General features: G+C 64.1%; 1 protein-coding gene across 7 annotated transcripts; it reads right to left on the bottom strand.

Moving 5' to 3' along the window:
• Positions 1-405: 405 nt before the first annotated feature.
• Positions 406-21851, bottom strand: USP19 (ubiquitin specific peptidase 19). 7 transcript variants are annotated; one of them, XM_087743216.1, is made up of 27 exons: positions 21715-21851; positions 18169-18268; positions 17753-17997; positions 14622-14750; positions 13925-14058; positions 13183-13590; positions 12566-12833; positions 12276-12432; positions 12099-12170; positions 11454-11569; positions 10921-11135; positions 10404-10605; positions 10184-10317; positions 9839-9997; positions 9643-9753; positions 9369-9479; positions 9112-9213; positions 8611-8751; positions 8325-8443; positions 7964-8101; positions 7510-7874; positions 6714-6824; positions 5965-6181; positions 5497-5649; positions 5219-5382; positions 4961-5139; positions 640-3154 (listed from the first exon to the last, which is right to left on the bottom strand). In XM_087743216.1, exons 3-27 carry the CDS (start codon positions 17859-17861, stop codon positions 2921-2923), a joined length of 4248 nt encoding a protein of 1415 aa, XP_087599342.1. In that variant the 5' UTR covers positions 17862-17997; positions 18169-18268; positions 21715-21851; the 3' UTR covers positions 640-2920. The 7 variants fall into 7 exon arrangements, with proteins under 7 accessions (XP_087599347.1, XP_087599348.1, XP_087599345.1 ...); XM_087743221.1 differs by lacking the exons at positions 640-3154; positions 21715-21851 and adding an exon at positions 406-620 and having other exon boundaries at positions 18169-21524; XM_087743222.1 differs by lacking the exons at positions 640-3154; positions 21715-21851 and adding an exon at positions 406-620 and having other exon boundaries at positions 10921-11129; positions 18169-21524.
• Positions 21852-21858: the final 7 nt, after the last annotated feature.

Genomic DNA, 21858 nt, shown 5'->3' with positions numbered 1-21858 from the left:
GGAATGCCGGGCAACAGGGCGCAGCCAGCAACAAAGCACATGGAGAGGCAGCAGGCACCAGGGCACATCAGGGGACGCTGGGTGTCCCTTCGCTGCTGTGGGGTACACCCAGCAGGGGGGTGCACCAAGAAACAGCCGGCACTGAGGGACATGGGGGATAGCCGGCACCGTCACACCAGGGACACCAGAGCCCAGCAGGGACAGCGAGCCGCAGGGTGCACAGAGTGCCAGGGGACCTGGGGGGGCTGCAAGGAGCGCCGGGGGACAGCAGGGGACATGAGGGCACCTGGGGCAGCAGGGAGACGGTGCCCCGGGGGGGCTCACCAGGCACCGGAGGGTCGGAGGGGACAGCAGGCAGCGGAGGCGAGTGGAGTTCAGCGAGTTTAATGAGCGCAGGACAAACCCCGACCCCCCCGTCCCCCCACCCCCCGGTGCCCGGCCCGGCCCGCACCCCCCGGGGCTGGCGCCCCGCGATGCCCTTAGTCGACTTCTTCCATGCTGCTGTAGGAGGGGGCCGGGCGCTCGGCAGGGCTGGCGAAGCGCTCGGGGAGGCCTTCCGCGGCCAGCGCCGGGGCTCCTTCGGGGGCCAGGCCGGATCCGAACGGCACCGGGGGCAGTCCCTGCAAGCAGAAGGCGGACATGAGAGGGAGACCAGCACCCTGCCCACCCATCTTCTCCCTCCCCGCTCCCGGGGGGCCGTGGGACACGGGCCCTTGGGCTAGGGACCCCACGCAGCACGCGTGGCCCCGTGGCTCAGAGAGCGGGAGCTGGTGCCAGTCTGGCACTGCCGCAGCAGCAGGGCAGGGGGGAAGGCAGCGTGCCCAGGGCCCCCAGCGCGGCCCCCACCTGCCCGCCTGAGGAGAGCCAGGCTGCAGCACGCTCAGCCTGGCCCTGGCGCTGCCGCCTCTCCCCAGCCCGGCACTCGTGCCCCCGGGGCTGCCGCGGCCAGGGCCAGTCTGAGCAGAGCCCCACGCCCCGGCACGGGCGCCCAGCCAGCCCGGGCGGCAGCAGCGAGCCACGGGGCAGGCTGCCAGCGCCTGCCGGGCTCTGAGGAACAGAGCAGGACCAGAGGGGATTTCCAAGGCCGGGAGTGCCCAGCCTGGGCCTCGCTGCCGGCCACCCACCTCGGGGGAGGGCAGGCAGGCAGGCAGGTGCAGGCAGCAGCTTGTGGGCCCCAACCCCGGGGCACCAGCGCCAGCCGGAGCAGAGGTCACCCCACCGGCGCCGGGCACTGACTCAGCCCCACGAGGCCAACGCCGTGGGCGAGTGGGAGAAGCCGCCGAGCCCCAGGGCTGCAGACAATGAGGCGACTGTTCCAGGACCGGCACCTCATGACCGCGGCACGGCCTCGCCGAGCTCCCCGGCTGGGACCCGCTTGGTGGGGAGGACACCACGGCACACGTGTAAGAGGGGTGCAGGACCGAGGTGGGGGGAGCCCTGGGCTCCCCGCTGTCCGGCTCAAGCCCCAGCTAGAAACACAGGCAAGCCCCTTCCCTGCCAAGCATCCTCCCCGAGCCAGCCAAGGGCACTGCCGGCGGGACGGCGGCGGAGACGGAAAAGGAAGTCACAGGACTCTGAAGTCACCTCTCGCACCCAAACACGCCAGAGCAGTCTGAGCCACGCTCAGCCAAGGGCAACACGTCTCAATGTCAGACACCGCTGGAGCTGCAGCCCGTGGCCTAGCCTCAGGGGACAGCGCGCTGCCAGCCCTGCCGGGCTCCCCGCGCCTTGCTGGGGCTGCCGCCCCACGGCTGGGGAGCGGGGGCCCAGCCTGTGCCCCACGGCATCCCCACGGCATGGGCAGGCAGAGCTCTCCCCTGAGCCTGCTGCCACACAGGGCGTGCCAGGCACCCGGCGGAGCCCAGGGTACCGTCCCCATGCCGGAGAGAGTCGCCTCAGGCACGGGAAGGGCACCGGCTCCAGCGCAGAGTCCCTGCCCGTGTGGGGATCCCATCACACAGGACAGGGATGCTGCATCTCTTTGGAAAAACCTGACTTTATTAACACACTAAGGTCCTACCTGCGCTCCCCGACCCCACGCCTCTCCCGTGGCGTGGGCAGCCAGTCCCCTCGCAAACGAGGCGCTGCACCACGCTCCCCCGGCAGAGACCCAGCCCCATGGGATGCAGCCAGCTGGGGCCGAGCGGGGACAGCCCACATGCCCCATGGCCCGGGTGGTAGCCCAAGGAGGCGGGTGCTCACCATGGGCACCCCAGCCCAGATTGCCAGGATCCCCAGGGGAGAGGAGCTGCGGTGGGGCTGAGCCTCTAGCTGAGCAGGGAAGCACAGGAGCCCTCGGTGACAAACGCGTTCGGCCCCAGCACAGGGGTGTGGTGCGCACAACTCCCGGTGCACGGGCAGCTGGCACCAGGAGGCTCAGCGGGAGGCTGGCAGGAGGGACCGGGCTGGCCAGGAGCCATGGGTCGCGCCAGCCCCAGGGAGCAGAAGGCTCCCGCAGCAGCACAGCTGGGAGAGGTGGCTGGGCCAAGACCCGTGTCAGGGCATCCTGCCCTTGCTGCAGCCTCCCAGCAGGTCTCCACTTCTTTCTCAGGAGCCAGAGGCTGTTGATGTTCCCGAGGGGCTCCCAGGCCCCGGCCACACTGCAGCAGCAACGTCCCTTCCTGAGCAGCAGGTAGCCATGAGGCCTGCCCCACTCCCAGCGGGCAGCGAAGGCGACAGAGGGCAGAGGGGCTCCTGGTTCTGGGCTGCGCCTTGGCAAGGCAGCGGGCTGGCCACGCAGCCCTGCCAGCTGGCACGGGAGATGCCACGGCAGACAGGCAGGAGCCAACGGCCCCACGCTTCCCTCGGCAAGTCCTTCCCGGCAGTTTCTGTCCTGCCGCCCGATGTCTTCGTCGCGTAGCGTCCTAGGACGGTGTGTGCCCCAGTGGCCCTGCTCCTGCAGCTGGCCGCGCGCCCGTGCCTATCTCCAGCGGGTCTGGTAAATGAGCGGGTAGAAGACGTTCAGGAAGAGAGCCACGATTGCGGCCGTGGTGGCCAGGACAAAGTATCTGACGCAGCCTTCGTCTGGGTGCTGGGGGGTGCCCGGACTCCGCTTCTGGCCACGGGGCCTCCAGGAGTTTCTTGCAGGCCTTTGGGGCGCCTCGAGCTGCAGCTCTTGTTCTTCAGCCTCCAGTTCCTGCCAGATCAGAGAAGCCTGCGATGTGGAAACCTGCGTCAGCACTTGGAGAACACAATGGGCAACACCCCTCGCCATCCCCCGGGCAGGTGGCTGCCTGCAAGCCCAGACCCGTGCCCAGCCAGCCCGCCTCCCCATGCAGCACCGTGCGGTCGCGCCCGCCCCCGCGGCTCTTCGGGGTCTCCGGTGCGTGGGGCGCAGCCGGGCTCCGGTGGGCGGCTCTGCGGGAGGGAGCGTGGGCAGCTGCCAGGCAGGGTCTTCGTGGGGCCGTGGGGAGCAGAGCGGGCAGCCGGATCCCGGGCGGAGCCGATGCGCTGGCATTGGTGGGTCCAGGTGGCGAGGAGGGGCAGGCAGCAGCCAATCACAGCCCAGTTTTTGTGATCCCAACAGGATCTTTCGGATGACGGCCAATCCAGAGCCACCTGGGGTGGCAAGAAGCAGGAGGCGCGGTCACGGCACAGCCAGTCACAGCTCTGCTTTGGTGGGTGGGGATGCTCCGACAGCCAATCGTAGCCCAGCTTCCAGGAGGATTATCCACAGGCAGCCAATCACAGCCCGGCCCTTCACAGTGCGGGTGATCAGGCAGAGCAGCCAATCGGGGCGCAGGTCTCCGGAGGGCACCCAGTGCCTGGGGGGGTGCGGGTGGTCCGAGGTGCTTGGGGACCCGCCGAGCCCTGGCGCGATCCAACGCACCCCATCGCTGCGGGGGATCCGGCGCTGCCAGGGGCCCGACGAGCCCCGGTGCCGCGAGGGGACCCGATGAACCCCGGCGCTGCGGGGCACGCAGCGAGCCTCAGTGCCGCCCGGGCCCCTGAGGGCTCCCACCACCGGTGCGGGGCAAGCAGCGCAGCCTTCCTATTGCCCTGGCCGCCCCCAGCGAGCGGGGCCCGCTCCGGGACACGCGCAGCCCCCCAGGACAGGAACAGCCCAGGCAGGCAGACACCAACATGCCAGGCACCCCCTGGCCCCAGAGATGGGCAGCTCCTGGCCCCGGCTGAGAGGGGAGAGCCGGGATGCCTAACCAGCGCTGGGGCGAGGGCTGCGTGAGCCAGAGGGGCCCCACGGGGCACACGCGTGCGGCCGTGCCAGAGCCGAGCTGAGCATCGTCCTCAGACCCCACGGGGGTGCCGAGCGCGGAGGGAAGGGCTGCAGCACAGCGATGCAGGGGGGGGCTGGCCGGCCAGGCGGGCGCTGCGCCCCAGCCTGGGCCTTCGTGTCTGACGTTTACGCAAAGATCAGCCCAACCGTTCCCCACCAGTGCATGCCAGAAGCACCCTGACGGCTGGCCCGCCCCTCCCTCCCGGGCAGCCCGGCAGCAGAGCTCGCTCTGGCAGGTTTCTCTTCGGCACCCTGCGGAGGCTGCCAGGCCTCGGGCTCAGCGCTGGCCTTTGCCTTTTTTGCACCTAGCTTGGCCCCGAGCTGGGCCCCAGCAGAAAGCATCCCCCACCCCGCCCCGAGAGCGGCTGCGGAGGGCAGGTTCTCACCGCTCCCCGGCACAGCCAGCTCCTACCGCACCGCTCGCAGCTTTCCTCCGGTGGAGAGCTCGGCGAGGCTGGGCCCCCTCCTGCCTCCTCCGGTGCCCTCCCACCAGCACTCCCACCCCGATGACAGGAACCAGCTCTCCTGCGGTCCCTCAGGGCAGGGAACGTCCCAAGCTCACAGTCAGAACAGGGCAAGACAGGCCCCAACGCCTGGCCAGCACAAGTTCTTCGGTGTTGAAGAGGGGCAGGCACCGCACCGCAGCTGCACCAGGCTCCGCGGGCACCTGGGCACGTTTCAAGGCTCTGTGACTCCAACAGTGCCGAAAGGGACGCGAGCTCTCACCTGGCTGGCAGCAGCTTCGGCAGAGGGGGTGCGCTCAGCTCGGTGGTCTGGGGGGTGCCCGGGCAGGGGTCTCTCCACAGGAGAGTTCCTCCGGCGGTAGAAGAGGACATACGCGTATCTGGTTACCACCTGGCTCTCGTCCACGGTGGTGACTGTGCTGTCATCGAAGAGCCGCCAACCTGAGAGGAGAGAAGGGTTAAGCAAGCAGAAAGGCCATGGCTGCAGGAGCGGGGGGTGGCAAGGGTGGCAGATCCTCACCCACGTCGCTGCGCTGGCTGTTCTTGTCGTTGGGCAGGCGGGCGTATGCTGTGTAGTGCCCCCCGATCATGCCTCCGTAGTGGTTGATCACAGCGTACAGGTCGTACATGGGCAGCTGCTGCTCGCCCTTCCGGCCGATGCAGAACTTGCTGAGGTCCAGGCTCCTGGGGAAGAAACATGGGGACAGTCGGGGGTGGTCAGCGCTAGGCAGGGAGAGGCCGGGCTGCAGGGCAGCACAGGCAGCACCACCCCAGGCACTTCATCCCCCAGGCTCTCACCGGACGGGGAAGTCCACCATGTCGTTGATCTTGTCCCTCCAAATAAAGCTGCGGAAGGAGAAGCGCTTGAGCTGGATGATGAGGACGTTGGGCAGCCGCCACAGCATCAGCTGCTTGGAGGCCTCGCGGTGCTGCTTGCACTTGGGGCAGTACCTGGGGGAAAAGCGTGCTCGTTACCGGTGCGGGGAGAGCCTCAGGTCTCAGCCCAGCCCAGCCCCAAGGTCCCCCACACGTGGGGCTGGCAGAGGGGATGCAGGAGCTCTCAGCCTCCCCTGCCAGGGGCAGGCCAGCACAGTCCTGCGGAGCGCTGACATTGCTCCCTGCTGGCTTATGGCCTCCCTCCCCAGCATGCAGGGAAGGCTCCTGGCTGCCAGAAGAAACAGCGTGCAGGCCCGGGCACCTCCTGGGAAACCCCCACTGCTGCTGCCTGGGCCCACGGGCTGGAACCCACCCTGCCGCCTTCCTCACCACGCTTCTTCTGGGGCCAGGACTTCAGGCTTGGTGAAGAGATTGAGGCACTGCTCCAGGGTGAAGTGGCCAGCCCGGGCTGCTTCGCTGGCCGAGCCCGGGTCCTCCACGCACTCCAGCTCCTTGGACTCCACCAACACAAACTCCTTGAGGCGCTCATTGTTCTTCCACACCAGGGCGAGGGAGCAGTCATCTGTCAGCTCCAGGGGGGCGTCACCTGCGAAGGGGCGCATACCTCACACACCTGCCCCGCCAGGCTGGGCCAGGCCACCTTGCTGGGGCTAGAAGTAGTCTTGCCCATCCTGGCTCAATACGGCGATCACGCAATGCTGCCAGGAAGGGACAAGTGCCCCATGGCCAGGTTTACCACCCCAGGGAAGCAGAGCCCCCCAACCAGCAGGGTGCAAGGCTGGCACAGCCCCTCTTGGCAGCACCTACACAACCAGCACTGGATGCGGGCATCCCATTCAGACAAGAGGTGACCCAGAGATCACAGACCCTCTGTGGAGGCAGGAGACTGAAGGGAATTGCTCTATTTGCTGCGGAGAGCAGGAACGTCATGCCGGAGAAGAGCTTCCAGGCAGCAGCGCTGTGCAGCAGAGCCCTGCCCTCCCCTGTGCCAGATGCAGCTTTCACTGTCCAGCCTGTGGCCACCATCACATCTGGGTTCACCTTGTGCCAGGCAGATCCACCACCCTGCCAGAAGCCGCGAGGGATGAAGGTGGCACTTTCCAGGGCTCTGGGCTCACCTTTATCTTCCAGCTTGTGCTCTCGGTTGGCAGCGTCGATCTTATTGATGTAGAACTGCGTGGCGCGGGCACTCAGCGAGTCTGGAGTGTGTTGGTACCCAGGGATGGCAGCTGCGGACAGGCAGGGACAGATCTGTGGTGGCACTGCCTGTCTGCCCTGCGTAGGGGCCAAGAATTTGCAGTGCCCCCACCCCCACCTCACATGCTATGGCCTTGCAGGGACACAGCCACGTGCCCCGTGTCCTTGACTATTTTTAGCAGGCGCCTGCCCCTGGCAAGCTGCGCTCCTCTGCCTGCCTTGCCCCTTCACTGCACATTGCTGCCATCCTGAGACGAGTGTCTGGAAACGTGACAGGCAGGCAGCCGAGCGCGAGAGGCTGCTCCCGTGCAGCTGAGTCAGAGCGAGGGAAACGCTGCACCCACAGCCCCGAGGGGCTCAGCCCATGCCGGGCTCTGCCCTCCCATGGGACTCAGAGGCTTCTGCCAGCCCCTGCCTTCCCACCTCTCCCACAACACCACAACACTCCCGCCTCTTTCCTCGTCAGGTCTCTGCTCTGCCCCGCGGGCCCTGCCAGGGCAAGGCAGAGCGTGGGCAGGCAGGCATTTCAGGTGGAGCAGCACTGCCAAAACACAGCTCCCAGCGCCTCAATTATGTCCCCAAGGGTCCTCTGGACTCAGGAGGGGAGAACAAATGCTGCAGTGGGAGGCCACCCCGAGGAGGGATAATCGCTCCTGTTTTGTCTTGAGGCTGCCCAGGCTCCTGGCACAGACACGGTCAGCACCGCAGCACTCTTACCTTCGGGCTTGAGGGCTCTCTCGTAGGAGGGCTCCTTCTCGCAACAGCTGTCACCCTGAGACTCCATGTGCTCGGAGAAGCCCGAATCCAAGCTCAGCAGGGAACTCCTGGCTGCCAGAACCTTGCTCCGGACGCTGCTGGTGTCCCCCAGCTCCGGGTGCAGCTCAGGCACAGCTGGCGAGAGCGGGGGCTCCTGCAGGAGGCTGGAAGCCCTGTCCCCATCCCCCAGCTCAGGGGCAGAGGTGGCTGCTGCACAGCTGCTCTTGGCCAGGGGCTCCAGCTTGTCTGGCAGCAGAGGCTGCAGCCCCTGCTCCGGCGACATCCGTCCCAGCTGGAACGGAGGCTGGAACACGCTGACCGAGTACCTGGGCAAGGAGGTGGCAGTCAGAGCTGGACAGGCACAGGGCTGAGCTCAGCTCTGGCACAGAAGCACCCCCCTGCCCCGAACCCTCACCTTGCATAGCCCTCCAGCAGCTGGGCCAGGCGGGTGTAGGTGAGGCGGGACTCCGGCACGCTGATGAGGAAGGGGAAACCGATGTTCTCGGGGCGGCACAAAGCCTTGTGGTCTGGCCAGTGTGTTTTCTGACATGCCCTGTAACGCATACAGCCCCTGCTGAACCCAGCATCCGCCACCACCCTGGGCAGGGGCGTGACAGGGCCGGAGGGGTGCACTGGGGACAAGGGGAGCGCCGTGAGCCAGACTGGCTCCATCCCAAAGGCCAGGCCCATCCCACCTCCTCCCAGTGGGCTTCCATCCATCCATCCCCTTCAAGGCAGGAGACCCTCCCTCCCTGCCAGGCACCAAGCCAACTCACACGTTGCAGTAACCGACTCGATAGCACCTCGTGCAGCGCCTGAGCTTCTCATCCTCCGGCAGCTGCTTCTTCTGGCAGGCCGCACACTTGGCGACGGGGCCACTGGGCACCTGCGGGCGCTGCAGGAGAAAGGACCCATTGGGCAGGGAAGGGCAGCCAGGCAGGACAAGGCAGCCGCGGCAGGCAGCGCTTGCTGTGGCTAGTCACCCTTGTGTGCGGCTCTCCCCCTCCTGCTCAGCCCCACTTGCAGGCTCAGCCTCCCGGCAGTGCCAACGTCCCCTCTTACCTGCTGGACCTGCAGCTCCACCACCCGCTCCTTGGCCAGCTCTGGGGATAGCACCTCGAAGCAGAGCAGCAGGTCCGTGGGGGAGACTGTGTCCAGCGAGTTGGATGGCAGGAACATGCGGTGGAAGCGGTTTTTGATCACCTGCCAGGAAAGCAGTGGAGCGGGGCCGTGTGAGGGCTGCCCCACGCTGCTTCTCCCGAGAAAGCCACAGACCTCAGCCCCAGAGCGAGCTGCGGGGATAGCAGCACCGCAGGGGTGCCAGCATCATCACCAGGGCTCAGCTCACCACCCAGCAGGGGAGGATGAACATCCCTTGCCCCACTGCGGTGGCCCAGCCCTCCTGAGCAGGGATCTGCTCCCTGCACCCACAGACAAAATCCACCCTGTGGACATGTTGGATATGGGCAGGTGACTGCCAGTGGCCACATTCCCTGCAGAGCTGCAGGAGCCAGGGCACCCACAAGAACAGCCTGTGGCTTGCTCCCCAGCTTGAGCACCCACCTCTGCCAGGCGCAGGTTCTCTGGTTTCACACGCACGCTATGGGCCACCGAGTCAAGTACCTCCATGGCACTGGAGTTCTCCTTGCTGATACTCACGAGAAACTGCCATGAAGAAAGCGCCACATCAGTCACACCACACCAAGGTGCGCGGTCCCTTGCTTAACACGAGGCTTAGCCCGTTAGCACATGACCAGCTGCCTGGGGCACCTCCAGGAGCCCTCTTAGGCTACCTCCCCAGAGCAGATGGTGTCCCTTACCTTGATGGGTTTCTTGTGCGGCTCCTTTGCAAAGTAGTAGACAGTCAGCACCTTCTGCTTCTGCGGGAGGGGCACGGGGAGGTACAGGAAGGGGTCGAAGGTGATAGACACCTGCAGACATGAGAGCACACCCAGTTGTGGGAAGTGCTTGCGACTGAGACCAGTGGGGCAGCAGCCCCAGCGGACCCGAGATCCAGCCCTGCCCTGTGCCCTCTGAGGGTCAGGAGCTTGCTGCCCAGCCAGGACAGGGCCAGAGCCTCCAGGGCTGCCCTACCTTGGAACACACTGGGCACACCAGCTTGGATTTGTACTGGCCCTGGAAGAGGTCCACAATGAAAGAGTCGTTCCTCATCTTGTGTCGCTGCCAGGCCTCCTCAGCTACCACCTGCAGGGAGACAGGGCTCAGCACTACGCTAAACCACCCAGGCCAGGGCTGCTCTCCCAGTGCCTCTGGGGAGGGACATCCTCACCTCGTCGGGCCTCCCGTCTGAGTCAACAGTTTCTGTGTAGGGCTTGTTCTGGATCCGGTTGAGGTCCTCGTGCAGACCATCGAGCAGGAACGCCATGAACTCCTGAGCATCGTGCTGGGCATAGCCAGTGAACTGGCTGGCCTTGCTGGCCACGATTGCCTGGGGGGAAGCACAGTAGTCAGGACTGGCCAGCAGCCCCCCAGCAGCACCACCTGCCCCACGCACAAAGCCTGGCTGCACCCACCCACCCCACCGAGCTCTCAGCAGCACTAGGAGGGCAGCCAGGTGCCCACAGAGGAGTGCTGGGGACCCACAGGAGCTCCTATGTAGCGCTGGCAGCCCTACCTTTAGTTTAGAGGGCTGGAAGGCATGGTGCGTGCCCTTCCACAGCGCTCGCAGCAGCATGGCAAAGCCAATGGCCAGGCGTCCCCCCGTCCCCAGAGGGTTGTTGTAATTGATTTCCGACTCAAAGGACCGATCTGTAAGAGACCCAAGAGAGGGAGGGTGGCCGCTGGCCGCACCGTCTGAGCGGCAGGGCTCCGCCGGGTTCCCAGCGTGTGCTCACCGTGGAAGTAGTCGCGCAGCTCCCGGGTGTTGGACAGGGACTGGATGACGCTGTTCATGAAACAGGTGTTGCCCAGGTTCACCAGCCCCGTGAAGCCAGGCAGGCACACCTTCTTCTTCTCGTCCTCATCCTCATCGTCCTCCACGCTCTCGGTGCTCACCGGGCTGTGTGTCATCGGTGGCACCATGCACGTTGGTTTGGGCTGCCAAACAGAGGCGGGTGTAAGGGCGCTGTGCTTGGGGGGTCCCTCTGGAAACACCGGGGGAACCTGACTGCCCAAGGCACCCCTCAGACACGGCTAGGCTGGAGCCACCACGCCATCTCCCACCAGGACTAGGATAGACAGACCAACCGCTGCCCCCAATCCTGCCAGCTATGACTGAGGAGCGCTGCCTCCTCCTCTGGGAACAGTTTGCCGGTCCCCAAAGCAACACCAAGGAGGTGGGGTCCCACGAGAGGGACAAGTGGGTCCCTCCTCTCCCCCCACCCAGGTCAGACCCGGTGCAGCCCCACTCACTGAGGGGATGTGCGGCTCTTGTTTCACTGCCACGTGCTCTGGGGCCGTACGGGCTGCCACACCATCCAGACCCCCATCTTCCACGCGTGGCTTCTCTTTGTCGCTGGCTCGGGCCTCCTCTTTGCTGGACAGTGGGTGCTGGTTACTGCCCGGGGCGTTCTTGTCCAGAGGGGTAGGGCCTGTAGGCATGGCAACCTTTGCACCACCCACTGCACCTTAAAAAGGGGGAAGGGTGGGCCTGTGGTTAGCAGCACCGCGCGCTGCCCACGGCGGGGCTGAGCCGCTCGGTCCATGCTCGCACACAAACTCTCTCCTACCCCTCTTCCCCGTGAGCAAAGGGAACAGCGGTGCTCTTCCCCTAGCGCTTGGCTCACCCTGCCCCACACCCCTCCTGCCTGCACCCACTCACACTCTCCTTCCCCACAACTCTGTGCCGGAGGATCCAGCACCGTCCGGCTGCTGCCGGTGGTGAGGAGGGTCTGTGCCCCACTGGGGTGCAGCAGGCAGGGAAGACAAGAAGGCAGGGTGCAGACCTCGTGTGGCTGGAGCCTCCAGCCCCCCCCAGCGCTGGCTCTGGCGTTTCTTCAGGCAGACATCGATGCGAGACACCGTGAAGTTGTATGTGCACTGGTCTGGCTCAATAAGGTTCCTGCAAGACACACAGCAAGTCAGGGGTGCCCCAGACCCCCCAGCAACCTCAGACGTGCCAAAGCCCCTGCAAGGCAGGGCCATGGCCTCCAGGCAGTAGGGACCTGGCTAGCACTGATCCTGAGGCAGCCCTGGCAAAGCAGGGCAGAAACGCTCGAGCCTGGCCACGCTGAGCACACAGAGGGCCCCTTTCCTGGCAGAGCCATTCTGCTTGGCTCCACGCGCCCCCTCCCACCAGACATCCCGCCCAAAGTGCCCACAGGCTGGTCTGGCTCTGTCCCCAAGAGCTCTAGAACAGCTGGGGGAAGACCGCAGGCAAGGAGACACTGGGATTTCCTCCCCCGTGAGCCACCAGACCGAGTCAAGGCAGTTTGGGCTTGGGGCATTAGTGCAGCATGGTGTAAGGGGGACGGCCAGGTACAGAAATGAGTATGCCCTGCACAGACCCGCCAGCCAGGACTGGCTCCCGCTCCAGCTCTGCACTCTCAGCTCCCTTGCCCCAGTGCAGGCTGGAAGGATGGGAGCCATACCTGAGCTTCACCTGCCACCGGAACACCGTGTGGGGCCCGCAGCCAGGATGGAGGCGAAGGAAGTTTGTGTCGCTGCAAAGAAATTGGAAGCAAGTGAGAAGAGGTGAACAAACAAGTAGCCCAGCCACAGCCAGAAGCTCCGCAGCAGCTTGGCACCGTCCTGAGGCACGCGTGTACCTCGTCTGGAACACCAGTGTGAAGTCCTGCTCCCGGAACAACACCTTGGATGTCTCCTTGTGGATCTCCTTCACGTAGACATGCACCACCACTAGGTCATTGCCCTTCTCGTATGAGTCATTCTTGACAAAGGTCAGGCTCACAAAAGGCTCTGGCTCTGGGCGAGGAAAGCCAGGGACAGAGATATTACCTTCCTTGCATGCCAAGGCAGCGCTGCAGGCTGACCCAGGAGAGGTCCTGAGCAGATGGACCTTCCCGACCAGGCTGACCCCTGGGCTCCAGCCACTCACCATCAGCCGCTGCCTCCAGAGCCACGTCATCCTTGGACCAGTCCCTCTTCTCACCGTCTCTGCTCAGGGGATGGGTGGCTGCTGGGACGGCCTTAGAGCTCTCTCCCAGGACAGGCATGCAGTCCCGGCCCCGCAAGGCCTCAGCAGGGCTGCCTGGCTGCAGGACCCTCTTCTCCACACAGGTGGCAACGCGGTGGGGGAACACCTCTGTGGTAGCCGCAAGAGGTGGCATCTCCATGGGAACAGTCTCCTTGGCCAAAACCACAGCCTTTCAAGACAGAGGGTGAAAAACAGACACCGTCACCCCTGAGCTGCCCTGGCCCACCCACCGTGACTCCTGCCAACCAGGCAGGCACAGCCCCATGCCACCCATTTCCCCTACACATCCCGTGCTCGGCTCAACCTCGTTAGCACCAGGGCACATGCTCAGCCCAGCGACTGCGGGGTCCTCACGTCGCCCTCTCCTCCACCACAGCCAGGCTGACTCCAGCCCTCAGCACCACCCACGGGACCCCAGAGCCCATCTCATCAGTGGGGATGGGTCCCCATGCGAGCAGCATCCCCTGCGCAGGGGTCGAGGGAGCAGGGGTGCCCCGTTCTGCCTGGGCCTCAGGTACCTTCTCCAGCGGTGGCGCGAGGTCTGCAACGGCCGTGGGCGCATTGATCTGGCTGGCTCTGCCGTTGCGGCGGCTGCCTGCTCTCCCGCTGTGCCCTTTGCTGGGCTCCACACTCCCAGTGACTCTGGCATTTGGCTCCTCTTCGGTGGGAGCCACTTTGAGGTATACTGCCCGCTTGGCGCTGGGGCCGCTCTGTGTCCCTGGGCTGGCTGGGCTTTTCCCTCCCAGGGCCTCGCTTCTTCCCGGAGCACGCTTGGGGTTGGAGGGCTCCCGCCGGGACCTCGGCAGCTCTGCGCCTTCTGCCTTCGGCTCTTCAGGGGCCAGCTCTGCAGAAGCAGCCTTCTCCTTCCCGTTCTCCCAGCATGTGGCCCCTTTGGCCAGCTCTTTGGATCCGTCTTTCCTTCTCTTCTGTGAAAAGCAGTGCAGCACAGTGGGAAGGTATCCAGGCAGCAGCACCTCTCACGCTCTTTGCCAGCCCCTCACTCTCACTCCCCCTTCCCAGAACATGCCAGGGCTCTGCTCCAGAACCTGGAGGCTATGTGGCAGGTAGGAACAGGAGTACGATGACATCCCCCTCCCTGGGACAGAGGCAGCTGGCTCACTGCCCTCAGGCAGCGCATGGATGCAGGATGTGCCCCAGAGGAGCAGGATTGCTCCCTAAGCAGCTCAAGAGCAGGGAGTGAAAGCCCAGCTCCCCTGGGCTCTGTAAGCTCCCTCAAAAGGCAGATCCTCCCCTTCTCACCAGAAGCGAAGACCAGGTGTGCAGCGGGATCTTCTTCTGAAGCACAAGCTGTAGAAAGTTGCCCTTCTTGCACTGGACCTTGCTGCAGGAGCTCTCGATCTCCTCGTAGAACTGACAGCTCCACTGGCGCCCGTCTGCAAGCAGAGGGGGACCGGCACCTCAGGCAGCGCTCCACGCAGCTGTCACCTAACCCACAGCCCCCTTTCACCTGCCCCAAGGATCAAGGGTGTGCTCATCCAGAGCCAAGGAGGCTGCAGGCAGGCTGCCACCATACCCCAGGAGCCTGCAGGGAAATGCCAGCTTCCCTGGATTTGCTTTGTACATCTGGCTGGCCTCCTTCCCAGAGGGAAGACCCTGGGCCTCTCTGCCCTCAGGGATACAGTCACTTTTCAAAGGGATACCCAGGGCCGACTCAGTCATCCCAGAGAGCAGGGGACAGAGATACACCAGCACAGCAGCGGGCACTTGTTCACTTGGCGCAGAGGCCAGCTCCTGCCCTCCCCAGCTCTACACCCTTCTTCTTTTACACTGCTCTCGTATCGGCCCTGCCTGCTGGCTGAAGCTGTGCCAGCTGACAGCAGGGCATTGCCTCTGAAGGAAAGGTTTTATGCCTGCCTGGATCAGCCCCACGTCTAGCCCAGAGCTGCGCCAAGCCCCGCTGGAGAAACGCCTGCAGCAGTCTCTCCGTTCCCCATACCTGGTAGTTTGACCACACAGTCCGTGTCAGTGAAGGCAGCATCCACATCCTCCACCTTCAGAGCTCCACTGCCCAAGTTCAGCTTGACGATGATCTCGTCAGCATTCTGCTTCCAGTCCAGCAGCAGCTCTAGGAAGAGGGAGGGAAGTGTCACCCACTCGCCAGGGCGTGAGCCTGCAGCACCCACTCCTTGGCTGGGGAACGCGAGCCTGAACGCAGGCTCTGTTCAAGGAGGTCAACGCAAGGGACACAGATCACGCCAATTAAACAGGACGCTCACAACCTGCTCTCATGAGACAGGCCACAAACAAGAGCACGTGTTGCGGCAGGGCAGGTGAATCCCAGTGGGAACCGGAGAGATCTGAAAGGCAGCGCTGCTCTCGGCACCGTCACGTGCAGCAACGGCGGCTGGGAAGAAGGGGTGGCTCCTGCCAACTACAAAGCAATTGCTGCTTTCCCAGGGAACGAGGAAGCCACAGAATTACTCTGGGGGATTCAAGCGGACTCTGACCACAATCAGAAATTGCCACTTCCCCTTTGCATATGCAAACCAAGCAGCCCAGCTGCAATTACCAAAGCACTGTACTCCTGCCAGGTGAGCACTGCTAACACAGCTGAAACACGGGCAGGCCCGCCAGCCGGGCAAGAACACCGCACCCAGGGAGAAAACGGTGCGGCAGTGTCACTCCGCTGCAGGCAGAACCCCCATCAGGTACGTGCCAGGCTCCAGGTCTGGCCCTGTGGTGTCCTGAAATCTTCAAGGCGTAAAAGGTGATTCCAATCACCTTAATTTCAATCAAGTTTGTTCTGCCCTCTGTGGCACGAGGATGTCCTACTCCGTCCTCAAAGCAGGCCTGCACCAAGGCAGAAACCAGCCAACAGTGCGCACTGGGTGACACGGCTTGGGATCTTCCCAGCCCAGCATGGCTCCCTGCTCTGAAACGAGCAGGACGGATGCTGGCGGCAAGGCTGTGCTCAGTGGCACTGTGACACCTGAGTTGGAAGCAACCTGCCACGTGCCCAGGGCGTTTTCCTTGCAGACAGCCCTTCCCAGCCACGTGCACCCTTCTCCGCCCTGGGAATGCCGCATCCTGTTAAGACAAACGCTGTGGCAAGGAGCGCTCAGGTTAGTTCTGCTCAATGCCGGAGCATGGGACAACGACAAGGTGAGAGTTTCAGATCCCTCAGCAAGGGCACTCACTCCATGGCCATGCACTGAGAGCCGGCGCACACCTCGACTTACCCTCCTCCGAGTCCTTCTCCTGGGCAGTCTCAGCCTGCTCGAGCTCAGGGCGAGACACTGGTGGGCAGAGAAGCAGAGCGCGGGCAGGTCTGTCATTCTGTCACCTCAGAGCACGGGCTGGCAGGCTGATGCCCCAAATTTCACACATCACCTCCTTCTGCCCTGAACCTCTGTCCAAGCCTTTCATCCTGCACATGCTGCTCATTTCCCTCCTCTGCTTCCTCACACCTCTCCCTTCCCCGGAGCCCTGCCTGCAGGTCGGCCCCCAGGACAGCTGCTCTGGGCTGCACCGCCATATCCCAGTCTAACCAGCACCACAGTGGGAGCAACACAACATTACTGCGCTGCGCAGACAGCGCTGCTTTGAGGCACGTCTCAGCGTGGAGCTTGCGGTAACCGGGCTGTGTGCCCCCGCTCAGCGCACCAGGCCCCCAGCCTCCAGCCGTACAGAGGAGTCCTGCCTCGATCGGACAGGGAGAAGCTGATGTTTGGGCGTGCTCAAACCAATTCTGCTGTAATGAGAGAACCACGCGGACCAGCTGCACTTTAACGTTCCCATTCCTGCGCAAGCTGCCAATGTCTGTGGCCAAAACTTCCTTCCAGATCAGGCTGGGGAACCAAACCAACCTGATACCTAATCCCTGCTCCCCACAGGATTACCTCCGACAGCCAGAAGCGTCTCAGGGCCTGTTCCTCCCCCACAGGTCGGTGAGCTCTGCCAGGCAAGGGGCTCAAAGCGACAGCACCTTGTCCTGGAGCAGAGAACCAGTGGCAACAGGAGCTGTGGTCTCCACCCTGGAGCACGCGGAGGGCTGTCACTGCCTCCCTTGACCAGCTACAAACCAGTACGAAACCTCTGCTGACCACCGCGGTCACTGGTGCAAAGGTACTGGTGGGGCTGGCAGCATGAGAAGCGCTGCGGCAGCACTGCCTGGAGGATCTACAGCCCGCTCCAGCCCCTCACCAGCCCTGCACAGAGGGGACGGAGGCAGTGCGGACGCACCGCAGGAGCCCCCCACCTCAGAAGGAGCAGAGGGTCAGGCCTGACCAGAGAGAGACAGCACATCTCCCACGCGAGAGAAGGCGCAACGCTGCGCGCTCGGCACTGTGGGGTTTCCCATCAGGGACTGCAGCCAGCCATTCCAGCACAGACCTCAGCCAGCGTTCGTTTACCTTGTCCTATAAAACACCCTGTGATTTTGAGGTTACAACAGCCGTAACGGAGCAGGTACAGAAATCAAGCAATTTTCCAGGGCCACGGGAACTCTTGCCTGCATCCTGCCAGCAGGCATTCCCTGCCCCACACTGGAGCCTGTACCTGAAGCATCGTTTTTGTCATCGTGTACACAGCAGCTACAGAGGGAATTACTCGACAGCAACTATTCCACTTGAGCCACACCTTGCCCTGACACAGAAGCTAAAGCACCAGCCCCACCCGTGGGCCCTGCACTTGGCGGGTGCTGTCAGCACCCCGTCGCTTCTTTGCAGCACCTGGCCCCTGCAAACCGATGGGGAAGCATCACCACCTCCAGCCGCAAAAGCACCCGCAGGCTTCAGTCCCACTGCTTCTGGATCGGGGCAGCTCAGCCCCAGCCCAAAGCAGAGTCTAGAAACAACCACCGAGGCCAACTCCAGGCTTAAGCTAACAAAGCCACAGGTGCGACCTTCCTCACATAGCTGGGGCTACGTAGCGCCCAAAGAAAGGAGGTTACAGGTCCAGGGAGGACACTGTGCCAAAGAGGATCCCACATCGCACGGGTTACCATCAGCTGCAGGAAGCGATTAGTTAAATCTGCTTATCCTGCAGCAGATGGCTGTGAGGCTCCCACCCTGCAGGGCTGAGAAATCACAGGCCTGCTCGCGGCAGCACTGCCGAGAGGGCTCTCACCTTCCTTGCTCTCCTGGTTGGCTCGATCCTTCTGCTTCTTCTTGTTGGTGGCATCGTCCAAGCCCCGAGACACTCTCCTCTGGCCAGGGGCATTGGTGCTGCTGGACATTTTCAGCCGTTTGGAGGACACAAACGGCCCACCAGGGTCGGTAATGGAGTCTGGGTCAGGGGTGCGACGTTTTCTTCCTGGCCCAGCTATCTTGGCGACTCTCTGTGGTCAAACTCTCTGGCAAGGAAGTAGTGGCCTAAAGAGAGGAAAGAGCGAGCGTGGCAGGAGGATTGGGTGGAGAAGGCCCAACAGCATCAGGATCCACTCTCTGCCCCAGCGCCAGGCCCTCCCAGGGCCAGTGCCCTCACACAACCTTCAGTGCGGCATTTACGGGAAGCCCCACAGAGCGCTCGGTGAGGAAACCTACCTCATCACAGCTGTTACAACGCTTACTGCCAAAAGCATGGGCTTGTCAGAGCTCCCGAGATACAACCGGGGGTCTTCCGTATGTGGCACACATTAAAAACCTGGAAAGCAATTGTCATGCTCATGGCTCCCACTACAGCAACACCGGTCCAGAGGAGCCGCCAGCGCTAACAACACCCGGAGGCAGAGCCGAGGGCGAGGACGTGGGGAGGCCCCGATCCACAAAATTGAACCTCCGGGGTCAACCGGGGCAGCTCGCCCCATGGCTCGGGGTGGCAGCTATTTCAGTCAAACAGTGCCCCGTGTCAGAGGGCGGGAACGGGAGCGAGTAACGCCCTAAGAAGGAAGAAAGGGGAGAAGCAGGAGCAGGCCCAGGACAGTCTCCTGTGACAGATGAGAGCGGAGCTCCCTGGCAAGAGGAGAGTTCCTCCCCCTCTGCCCACCAGCTGGGAGCTTAACCAGCACGACTGCACCTTGCATATTCATCTCCCCGCGGGTTTACAGACAGCGCCAGCGGGGCCTGGCCTGGAAACAGGACACCTCTGCTCTGCATGCCCCAGGAAGAGGGCAGGGCAGGCAGGGTGCTCGCCCCTGCCCCCTTAGACATGCCCTCCCAGGCAAAGCCAGCTCCCCTACAGGGTCTGGGAGCTGCTGGCCCAAGGGCTGATCTCAGTTTCACTCTCCGGTTTCGCTCCTGGGTGTTCACGGCTGTGATAGAGAAGAGTGGGAACAACCTGCTGAAAACGGTCCCGCTCGAGGTGCCTCCCCAGTGGCGGTGAAAGCTGAGAGCTGGGAAAACTTCCTCCCTCGCTGCCCCGGCTGCACGCCCTGGACCCAGTAGTGCTCGCCTGTCTGCAGGGCTTTGCTGCAGGGGAGGGAGCCCAGCCACACAGATCCTACCCACCCCAGGTGCTGGCAGCCTGCAGCAGCTCCCAGGGCACTGATTCACACCTCATCCTGTGGCCTCGCTCCTGTCTGAGGACACAGAGCTGAGCCCGACAGCATCTTGGTCTAGCCCAGCTCCACCGAGCCTGCCACCTTCAGCGGGAGGTGAGCCATGCCCTCGGGAACACCTTGTCCTGCTCCCACCCATGTACCAAGCACAGATCCCACAGCTCCGCTTGAGCACAGCTGGGGGCAGGACGCAGCTCCAAGGAAAGCACTCAGTCAGAGGGAGCACAATGGCAGCTCTGCGCTGCCCGCCCCGCGTCGCCAAGGTGTCTGTGTTCTAGAAAAGCTCGGGGCAACAAATAGCCACAAAGGTGGATTCATAGCCACAAACTGCAAGGGACCCCAGAGAGCAAAGCAGTCCTGCCCGCCCTCAGCTCTGGCAAAGCCAGCCCCACGACGGGCACTGCGCCCAAGCCGTTTCTCTTCAGGCCAACCCGCCCTCGTAACCAAGCGCCACCGAAGCCGAGGGAAAAGCTCGAGCGCCGAGTCCAGCCCGGTTGCCTGGCACAGGCAACTCCCGCCACCTGTGGCGGAGGGGCCCGAAATGACGTAGAGACAGGGACACTGAGCACTGCTGAGCTGTGAAAGCTGACCTGGGCTCGCCAAATGCAGGAAAGTGTTTTTTGCTGAATTTCTTTTGCCTCTAGGGTAAAAACCCCATGAAGAGTGGGAGACGAGAAGCAGCAACTGCTTTGTGCAGGGCCATGCCAGGCTCCATCACCTCTTTCCTGCGCCTCTGAAGGGGTGGCACAGGGTAACTGCCAGGCAGGGTGACGGCAAGCTCTGAAAGTCCTGGAGGGCTGAGAAAGGATCGTCGTCCTCCCAAGAAGGGGTGAGGGACAGAGGCAGGGTCGCGTGTCTGCTGTTGCTCCTCTGGGAGAAGCCTGCTGCTCTCACACCGCGCTGAGGGCTCAGCTCCCTCAGGCGCTTTGCTGACAGTTATTTCTAACGGCAGGCAGGAGCCGAGCGGGGCTGGGCTCTCCCCAATTCCAGCTGACAGACTGATGCCAGCCTAAGGCTGCTGCAGGCACTGTGGGGTTTCAGAGGAGCGTAGACAAAGCACAGGTTATTCCCATTCATCTGTTCTAACCCCCGAGACTTTCTGCCTCTCTGCCATCAGGAAACGTGCAGCCAGGAAGGACGTTCAGCCCTGAGGTGTGCAGGGGCACGGAAGTTTTGGCACTGCTAATGTCAGCACTGTAGGAGCCGCTGCAGGGGAGAGATGGTGAAAGGCCGCCCTGGCTGGATGCCAGGTGTACCTCTGAGAAGCACCCGATGGGCTGGGCGCTCGTACAAAACCTTACTCAATCCTTCTCCGAGCCGGGAAAGCCTGGCCTCGCTGCTGAGAGAGGAGGTGCCTCCTTGCCCTCCGCTCTGCCAGCCTTCGCGCCGGTGCGAGCACCCACGTGGCCACAGCGCGTACCAGACCAAGACGCCAACCAGAGCGAAACTGCTTTCTGCCAAGTTTGTCTTACCCTAGAGCAGTTCCCCAACCCAGTTCATGCCGGGGCTGCACAAACGCTTTCACTGGCCAGAGGAAAGGGAAAACTCGGGAAGGGGAGCAAAGGGGCCGGGGAGAAGGGCCGCCCCTTCCCACAGCAGCGCCAGACCAGGCTACTGTAAACGCTGAGGGAACGACAACAGAAGGTGCAGAACAAGACGTAATTTGCCCCCTGTGTTTGGGGCAGATTAGGCACTTGGCAGGAGGAGGCCCACTGATTCTTGCTTGCAGCACCCCCCTCTAAGCGCCCAAAGGCCTTTACCGGGCCAGCTGCAGAAGAGGTTGGCTATCCCCCAGCCTCACCCTCCCATGGATTTTTGGCTCCTCCACACCCCGATTACAGCCGACAGAAACACTTCCCTCGCGCACACCAGTACTTTTGTCGCCTTCTGCTCCTTGTCCCCTGCCATGGAGCGGAAATCTCAAGACTCGAGCCCGTCCCTTACCTCGCTTTGCCGGCGCGCCTGACGCACAGGCTGAGCCAGGACAAGCACAGAGCCGCTCGGGGCAGGCACCCAACCCGGCACCGCCGCACATCGGCCCGTCCCACTCGTGTGGAAACCGCCGTGCTCGCAAAGCGCCGTGACAGCGGCGAGGAGGAGCCCTCACAGCTGTGCTGCGCGGGGGGCCCGGCCGGCCCAGCTCCCCCCAGCCCCTGACCAGCCCTTAGGGGAGACGAGCCCGACCAGCCAGCAGCGGCCCCCCGGCCTGTCCTGCGCTGCCGCCCGCCCTCAGGCGCTTGGAGAGGGGAAAGGGACGGGGAAGGGGAGCGGGAACGGTGCTTCAGCCCCACCGCCCGGGGCCGGCGCTGCCCCCCGCCGCAGGCAGAGCATCAGGTCCCCGGCGGCGGCCCAGCCCCGCGGCTCCTGCCCGAGGCCGCCGAGGTCTGCCCGCCCCGCCGCCCCCAGCTCCTCCCACGCCCCCTCTCCTCAGGCCGCCGTCCCCGCCGCCATCCGCCGCCGCCGCCCCCGGGCCGCATCCCGGCCTCCCCGCCGCCCCCGGGGCTTTTGCCCGCCTCCCCCGGGCGCCGCTCCCCGCTCCGCCGGGCCCCGCCGCTGCCCCGGCCCGGCCGGTCCCGGCCCGCCCCGCACTCACGGCCCCGCCCGCCGCTCCGGTCTGTTTTGTTTCGAGCCGAAGTTCCGAGCGGGCCGACACAGGAGACAGGCCCGAGCCCGTGACGCACTTCCGGAAGCCGGCGGACCAGCCCACGTGACGCGGGAGCGCGATGTGGGGGGGAGC

This window comes from Nipponia nippon, unplaced genomic scaffold (genome assembly GCF_047370975.1).
Source record: "Nipponia nippon isolate SJK-2023a ecotype South Korea unplaced genomic scaffold, ASM4737097v1 scaffold_9, whole genome shotgun sequence".
NCBI classification, from domain to species: Eukaryota; Metazoa; Chordata; class Aves; order Pelecaniformes; family Threskiornithidae; genus Nipponia; species Nipponia nippon.
This window is presented reverse-complemented; position numbering and strand designations above follow the sequence as displayed.